Genomic DNA, 8,400 nt, shown 5'->3' with positions numbered 1-8,400 from the left:
GGGAGGGAGGAAGATTTGGGAGGGAAACTCAGGGACAGAATGACATGCATTAGGAAAAATACAGTAGTTACATTTATGGCTCCCCCCTCCAGATAACAGGCTTTACCTCAGCTAATGTAAAGCAAATACAAGTACAAGGTCACGCGCAGAGTTGTGTGGATACAATAATCCACTTCTTTGTCCTTTAAAGCCATAAACTAAATGAATAATGTGATCACGTTATTCATTAATTCATTTTCCAGATGTGGCGATATCAGAGAACAGGAGGACGGGAAAAAGTGGACGTAGCGGAATAGTTCATCATGGAAGCAGCGTATAAATAGAAGTGCATCTAGTTAAAGATCTATAAATTACAGGAACAGACATGATCAAAAGTCACGATGTGATTATGAAGAAGATGACTGTCTGCCCTTTGTTGCTGTAACACTTTGAAAGAAAGGCTGAACAGGTCTGCATATGACCAGGGAATGGCACGGCTGGGTGGGCTTCAAGATTTCAAGTTAGGTAACTGTGCCAGTGGTTGACCATGCCTTTATCTCATAGTGCTGTTCTTCTATATTACACAGAGTTTTGCATGCTTTAGTATTTGTCTTTGCAGCTCGCTTTTGATGTTACGAACACAGAGAGAACCTGCAAAAGGAGAGAGGAGCAACACCACGAAGCATTTCACAAATATTTACTGCGCTCTGAAGTCAATGATGGAAAGACAGGCTTTTCTATGAACCTGAACATTCAAGTGTTTTATTCTGGTGGCCAGCCACAGTATCACAATGAGTAATGTTCTCGTATTTGTGGTCGCAGTTTATAAATTGAATTACTTGATTAAATCCAGGCTTATTGCTTTGGATTCATTTAAGACCGTTTATTCAATGTATAACATGTGAGTACTGTTGTAATACTAGCTGATTGTGTTTTAATTGTCCTTACAAGAAGATAAATGGGAACTATCATCACCATGCTTTTAAAGAAAGCAATAAAACCCTGGACTTTCCCCCATTATTTGTTTGCTGTATACACTGTCCATCCACCGCTCATGTGTTTGTTTGTGTGTCCGTCCAAATAGCACGCCCGGGTTTTCCCAACAGTGTGGTCAGCATTTCTTGATTTATTCTAGATGGAGGAATAGTCACCTATCATTACCACTCAGCCTGTCTGCCTTCCTGTCGCTCCGCCTCTGTGGTTTCTGTGTGTGTGTGTGTGTGTGTGTGTGTGTGTGTGTGTGGTGTGTGTGTGTGTGTGTGTGTGTGTGTGTGTGGGTGTGTGTGTGTGTGTGTGCCCGCACTGCCAACACTTGTCTGTCCTACATCATCTTAAGTATCTTTGACAGCTCACCACAAGTCACTCAACATGTACGCGAGGTGCGTGTGCGTGTGTGTGAAGGTATGTGCAGCAATTAAAGAGTGCTTTCAGAAGGCTCCAGTGGAAACAAGCCAGCTCTTATTACCTGTGACGGCAAATATTGATGTTACACGTGCTTTAATGTACTAAAAAGACCGTGCGCTGCTTCATGTGTCCAAACTAAAGCATGTTTGATTGACTTCTCTGGCATAAAGTGTAGGAGGTGTCTGCAATCTGTTTTAAAGTAGGAAAACAAAGTACCAGGGCGGCCGTTTGGAGGATTTAAAGTCACTGCAGAATGAACTGATATTACATCATAAATAAAAATGAAGTCTCCTTTTTTCTCTTTTGAGCCACATAAATTTTTACGTTTGCTTTGTGAACTTTAAAAAAAAAGCACTTGCTAGGTTTCTTTGTGTATCACATTTTTAGTCCCCAACTTAAAGATATTTCTATTATTTTAATATATAACACTATAATGCACAATATTATAATAAGAAATCAAAATAAAGGCATTTTCTGTCTGCTGTTTCAGCTGTAATCTAATTTTTTACAACACTTGCCATTGGTGCATGATCACTAAGTTCATCTCACTCAGCGGCAACAGTGAGGATCTACACTGCTCTGACAACTAGGAAACTGTACAAATAGTGGAGCTGTCAGGAGGGGAATGTGTGTTCTTGTGCTTTGCTGTGGAAATGCTGCCTCACTGTGGTGCCACTGTGGAAATGATCTGTTTGCTACTGAAGGTGTGTAAAATAATTTAAAGAGTAATTCAAGAACAAGGTTATAACTGGTGAATAAAAGTAAATGAAAAACTAAAAATTTTAACCAATTAATTAAATTAAAATAAAAATGGAATAAAAAAACTGTGAGACAAAATAAACATATAAGATTGCATCATAAAAATGTAAAAACAAAGAAAATCAAGGAGGAAAGTAGAAAATTTGGCAGTGCAAAATCCGATTTGTAAGTGAATACCCCCCCCCCCCCCCCAAAAAAAAAAAAAAATCTATTTAATGTGTAAAAATTTTTTCCAAGAAATGGTACTGTATATTTATAGGTTTGAGAGTTGATTGTATGTAGCCAAAGAGAAAAGAAGACGATTGGCTCATGCTGAACTGGACTTGAAAATGAAACTGAAACTGCCGTTTTCTTTACTTTAACTATCTGGTTTATTTATGATCAAAACAGGCTACATTTAATTTTAAATGTAGAGCTCAAAGTGGTCTGTAAGGCTAATAAGGACCAAATAATCAAACTACATTGTAAGACTCAAACATGTTTTGCAGCTCACCCTGTGGGCGGTCTTTGTCCTCCAAGCTCGGGTCCTCTACCAGAGGCCTGGGAGCTTGAGGGTCCGGCGCAGTATCTTAGCTGTTCCCAGGACTGCGCTCTTCTGGACAGAGATCTTGGATGTCGTTCCAGGAATCTGCTGGAGCCACTCTCCCAGTTTGGGGGTCACTGCCCTGAGTGTTTTGATTACCACGGGGACCACTGTTACTTCATCTTCCACATCCTCTCTAGCTCTTCTCTGAGCCCTCTGTATTTATCAAGCTTCTTGTGTTCTTTCTTCTTGATGTTGACATCACTTGGTATTGCAGTGTCTATCACTACGACCTTCTTCCACTGTTTGTCCACCACTATTGTGTCCGGTTGGTTAGCCATCACAAGTTTGTCTGTCTGTATCTAGAAGTCCCACAGGATCTTAGCTGTGTTATTCTCGACCACCCTTGGGGGCGTGTCCCATTTTGACCTCGGGACTTCCAGGTCATATTTGGCACAGATGTTCCTGTATACTATGCTGGCCACTTGGTTATGGCGTTCCATGTATGCCCTGCCTGCTAGCATCTTGCACCCTGCTGTTATGGGCTGGATTGTCTCAGGGGCATCTCTGCACAGCCTGCACCTGGGGTCTTGCCTGGTGTGGTAGACCCCAGCCTCTATTGATCTTGTGCTTAGAGCTTGTTCCTGTGCTGCCATGATTAATGCTGGATTTGGGATGAAACCGTCCATGCATGGTAAGGAGCTTTCTTGTCTTGATGTCAGTGGCTTCTGTCTCCTACTTTGACCAGCTTATGATCCCAGCAGGATATCTGATGACTGGCAGGGTGTAGGTGTTGATTGTCTGGATCTTGTTCTTCCCATTCAGCTGACTCTTCAGGACATGCCTTACTCTCTGGAGGTACTTGCAGCTTTCCCATCGGCCTCTTCATGGTTCCCATTCGCCTGTGGGATTCCAAGGTACTTGTAGCTGTCTTCAGTGACTGCAATGTTACCTTCTGGAAGTGCAGTCCCCTCAAGTCTGACTACCTTCCTTCTCCTTGTTACCATTTGACTACACTTCTCCAGTCCGAATGACATTCCAATGTTATTGCTGTAGATCCTGGTGGTGTGGATCAGTGAATCGATGTCTCGTTCACTCCTGGCGTACAGCTTGATGTCATCCATGTAGAAGAGGTGGCTGGTGGTTGCTCCACTTCGTAGTCAGTATCCATAGCCTGTCTTGTTAATGACCTGGCTGAGGGGGTTCAGGCCTATGCAGAACAGTAGTGGGGACAGGGCATCTCCTTGGTAAATCCTTGGTGACTTGTACAGTTGGCTTGGAGTTGGCATAGTGTTGTTCTCCACATCCCCATTGATGGAGCCTCTTAGGGTCCTGTTGATCTTGTATAGTTCTAGGCATTTTAATAATACTGATGTGTTTTCAATTTTTTTTTTTTTGAGCAGTGCATATTAAGACATGAAAATGAGAAATAAAAATGCAAAAATTTAAATAAAGACAAATGAAAAATACAAAACAATAACAGTAATAAAGGCACAATTCAGAAAAAATCTAATTTTCAGTTGCACTTTAGTTGGTCCATCCATTCTCGTTTGCTTATCCTTTTTAGGGCCTTGTTCATGCCTATGTAAATGCTTTTTCATATGCTTTATTATACACTCAACACAGTCCTGAAAAGGCCTACTGACAGCATCAGATGAAGAACTGCTGCCATTTCTAGACCAAGAGGAAAACAGATTGCACACAGGAATATGCAACTACGTGAGCTAGTTAGCCAGTAAGGTTCCAGATTGAAATGTTTACAGCTTGAAAAGTTCATGCTAGACTGTGAGAAGTGTCTCATCTGACTTCTAAGATGGAATTCAGAAGTGCAGAAAGCTTTGAGGCAGGAAGTTTGCACAGCACAGCGTTAAGCTTTGGACTACAGCGCAGCATTTTTGACCTGAAGGAGGATCACACCGACTGGATGGCATCACACATCAGCATTTCAAACAATGTGTGTTCTAGTTTAGCTCAGAGTTGCTACTTATGATCAAGTGCAATTTAATATTTATACAATCGTGCATCAGTGTTTTATTTGTATCTGTGTCAGTGTGCATGTGTGTGTGTGTCTTTAGTTAGCACTGTGTGCAGTGTGTTTACAGTTTTCTGTAAAGAGTTGGTCAGTGCCTGAGGTCTTTATGCGGTGTAATCCCACAGCCTCTTTCTGGAAAACATGAGTAGCAGTGGAACCACTGACTCAAATTTTGGACCCTATTCTCATGACCAAGCAATTGTACAGTATCAGTTGTAGAGGGCATGGAAGGTATAAAAGGGGCAATATGAGCACATACACATTACATTACATAACACATACTGTAGCTATTTCGAGGCAGACCAAACAGTGGAGCACAGCCGTTCCCAAGATGGGCAGGGTGAGTAGAATAACATTTAGAGTTGGGATGTAGAATAGTTAATACCAAGTTATCACTTACATACCATCCCCCCAGATCATCTTCTACGAGGACAAGAACTTCCAGGGTCGCAGGTATGAATGTGACAGCGACTGCACCGACTTCCACTCCTATCTGAGTTGCTGCAACTCAGCCCGTGTGGAGAGCGGGACGTGGGTGATCTATGAGAGACCAAACTACTTGGGTTATCAGTACGTCCTGAAGAGAGGAGAGTACCCCAACTACCACAGCTGGAATGGCTTCAATGACAGAGTCAGCTCTTGCAAGATGATTCACTTTGTAAGCCATCTCAACACACTAGATGCCTCGTAGGACAAAGACACTGTGGTTAGTGGGAAAGTGGCTTACACTGGGATCCTACACAAAAATCAGGGATTTTACATTACATTGTATCTCCTTCATTTTTACATAAATAAATCTTTAAATCTGATTGGAGACATAAAGCTTGACTAAATATGATAGCAAATGACATATTTTTGCAGCGACATCAACCAAAGCCGACTTAACTGAGCCAAATTCCACTTTCTCATTGTTTATCCAATCCCACTCTCGCCTCTACCTGCTGTCTTCTTCTGTAAACACTTCACTCAGGCCACTGGAGATCCTTACAAGATCCAGCTCTACGGTAAAGCTGATTTCGCCGGTCAGGTGTTCGAAGTGAGCGAGGACTGTGCCTCTGTGCTGGAGAAGTTTCACTGGAGAGAGGTGCACTCCTGCAGGGTCCTGGGAGGCTGGTGGGTCTTCTATGAGCACCCCAACTACAAGGGCCGCCAGTACCTGCTGGAGAAAGGCGACTACCGCAGGCCTGTGGACTGGGGCGCAGTCTGCCCCACCGTGCAGTCATTCAGACGGCTAACTGAGTAACAGCAGTCCGTATTTTTAAAGCTTTTCTTTGGCTTTTGATTGGCTCATAATTGGCATCAATGCAGGTGCTATCTACCTGAAATAAAACTGGATGACGAAGCATTGAGAGGTTGTTTCATCACTGTGTGTGCGTGTCTCACAATGAATGTGCAAAGTGCAGATCATGAAGAAAAATACAAGAAGAAAATACATGTTTTTAGTATACAGTTATAAGTCTTGCTTTTATATGATTCGCTGTATACAAATCAAGTGAAACTGTAAAACAAACTTTTATTATCAGATCTTCTTGAAGGTGCTCATGATAACAGTTTCCAGTAGTTTAAAATCAAAATATTTACATTGTAACCTGCATGCCAAACTTTGTCATGCAGTAGGATGTGTGGCATGCTGCTCCCAGTCTTCCTCCTGTACGCTCACATTGAGGACTGTCCTTCATCTACGAGGCTGAGCTGAGCGGTGTGCTCCCCCCACTCCACCCCCTGCAGGTCCAGGAGGGGCTCTCGGGAATGTGACGCCATGCTGGAGGTTTGGAGAGAAGACTGGGAAAGGGAATGAGGATAAGCCTGGGATAAGAAGTGGGACTCAGACTGGGATTGGAGTGGGAAATGGGACTGAGGCCGCGCTTGTGGCTCCAATAAATCTACCAGAAGGGGAGCAGTGGATGATGGGTGGCTTGATGAAGAAAGAGAAGGGATGGAGGAGGAAGAGGAGGGATGTGGTACAACTGTGTGCTCATGAGGAGAGCTGTTGAGTGAAGGGGGAGCTGAGCGATGAGAGGCTGGGGGAGCGGTACTGGTCTGATGAGAGTGTGGAGGATTATGGAGGGAGATGGTTTGGGAAGGAGAGTAATGAAGTGGATCAAACTCTCCTTGAAACGCCTCGGTCATGCTCAGCTGTGGAGAGGGCGGTTCATGCATCGGGGTGGGTGGAGGATTTTGATCATCAGAACAGCGCACAGGTGCATGTTGGGTATTGAGGGGTGGGGCCAGAGAGCAGCTGAACGAGGACACGCTGGGGGGTGGAGTCACAGCACTGGGTGACAGCAGTGCGGACGGGTTGTGGAAGAGAGGCTTGAGAAGTCGTGTCATTTCCTGCAGCTCCTGGCTCACGATGGATACTTGACGGGAGAGGACAGACATCTGGAGGATGAGATGGAAAGATGTGTGAAAAGAAAAGAGAAGGATTACTTTTAGACATGCTAGCTTGTCCAGACAGTTGTTAAAATAAGTAAAAATAAAAGTTTAAGCTCATATAAGTACAGCATTTCTCCACAGATATGAAATTTTGTGCACTTTTAAATTAAGTACAAATCAGCTGCTCCCTTATTCACAAGGGGTCACCACAGCAGGTAGCTCTGCATGTTTGATTTAGCAGATTTTTTACACCAGATAGCCTTCCTGAGATAACCCCAGAGGGATCTGTGTCTCCTCCTGGACGTGAACCGGAGATGTTTTACTTGTTGGACAAACGTGTAAGAGACTGCACTATGAAGCCGCTCTGAAATAGCTCATAAATGCAGTCAAACATCGTTTACAACACAAATAACTGGGCTTAAAATAGCAAGAGAACATTGTTGGTACTGAATTTTCTCAAATATTCATTGGTGAATGTCATAAAGACTCTGATATGATTTGTTCATTCATTCATCCTTTCATTTACTGCCTTAATGACTCTTATTAACACAAGTTATGCAAAATTACAGCTGTAGTCTCTTTATGCCTCCAATGAATCATAAATGATAAAATAGAATAAATAATTCAGTCATAAAAAGAGCTGTTTTTCATATTGAAGTACAGAGGGTGAATTCAGTGACTCCACAGCCCGAGGAAAGAAACTGTGCTCCGTAGTGCGCTGAGCCCATGGTGTCAAAATCTACTTATTTAAAACTGTAAAACTGTAAAGTACAAAAAAAATGGTTAAATTACATTTTCAGAGTGGATTTTATTCCTAGAGTTTAGAAACACATATTAAAATACGTAGCTTATATTTTTTTTACAAACCAATCTCAAATTGGTTAAATAATTTGGTAGGCAGGTAGTTGTGACAGCCACCTTTTTTCCAGTGAGGCTGCCACAGTGGATTTGAGTTGGTACAGTTTTTAATCCCGGATGCACTCCTTCTTGGAGGATGCTAGCTTGTGTAGCGGAGGACTGAGAAATGCATTAACTACACTGTGGTGACATAATACTGCACGTGAAATGAGAATCCGGCATCTGGAGTCATGCACTGGATTGACCCCATTAATTTACACCTTCCAGCTTCTTTGTTAAAGCCACACACAAAAAAAAAAGAATGACATTTTGTGGGGCTATTTTTTTTAATTCTTTTTTGCTGAGACTCTTCTTGGAGTAATACACAAAAGCTCTGTCTGTCTGTCCTTCTACACAACCAGGAGCCGAGCAATCAAACTTGGCACACGGTTCTTATCTATATCAGATATTATGACATCATCAGGTTGCT

The 8,400-nt window shown here is 42.6% G+C and overlaps 2 protein-coding genes across 3 annotated transcripts in view; one reads left to right on the top strand and one right to left on the bottom strand.

Annotated features, from left to right (window-relative positions):
* The first annotated feature begins 4,589 nt into the window (after positions 1-4,589).
* LOC115793157 (gamma-crystallin S-like) lies at positions 4,590-5,940 on the top strand. 2 transcript variants are annotated; one of them, XM_030748000.1, is made up of 3 exons: positions 4,590-4,619; positions 5,113-5,355; positions 5,668-5,940. In XM_030748000.1, the coding sequence occupies exons 1-3, from the start codon at positions 4,590-4,592 to the stop codon at positions 5,938-5,940; spliced, it is 546 nt and encodes a 181-aa protein (XP_030603860.1). The 2 variants fall into 2 exon arrangements, with proteins under 2 accessions (XP_030603860.1, XP_030603867.1); XM_030748007.1 differs by lacking the exon at positions 4,590-4,619 and adding an exon at positions 5,029-5,037.
* Positions 5,941-6,325: 385 nt separating this feature from the next.
* The window catches only part of LOC115792855 (potassium voltage-gated channel subfamily H member 8-like), a 41,422-nt gene continuing 39,347 nt past the window's right edge, over positions 6,326-8,400 (bottom strand). The window contains exon 16 of the mRNA XM_030747435.1: positions 6,326-7,079. Within this exon, the coding sequence (XP_030603295.1) occupies positions 6,354-7,079 (726 nt within the window). The 3' untranslated portion in view covers positions 6,326-6,353. The remainder of the gene's footprint in view (positions 7,080-8,400) is intronic.

This window comes from Archocentrus centrarchus, chromosome 2 (genome assembly GCF_007364275.1).
Source record: "Archocentrus centrarchus isolate MPI-CPG fArcCen1 chromosome 2, fArcCen1, whole genome shotgun sequence".
Lineage (NCBI taxonomy): Eukaryota > Metazoa > Chordata > Actinopteri > Cichliformes > Cichlidae > Archocentrus > Archocentrus centrarchus.
The sequence above is the reverse complement of the archived record's forward strand: the minus strand, read 5'-3'. Positions and strand labels throughout refer to the sequence as shown.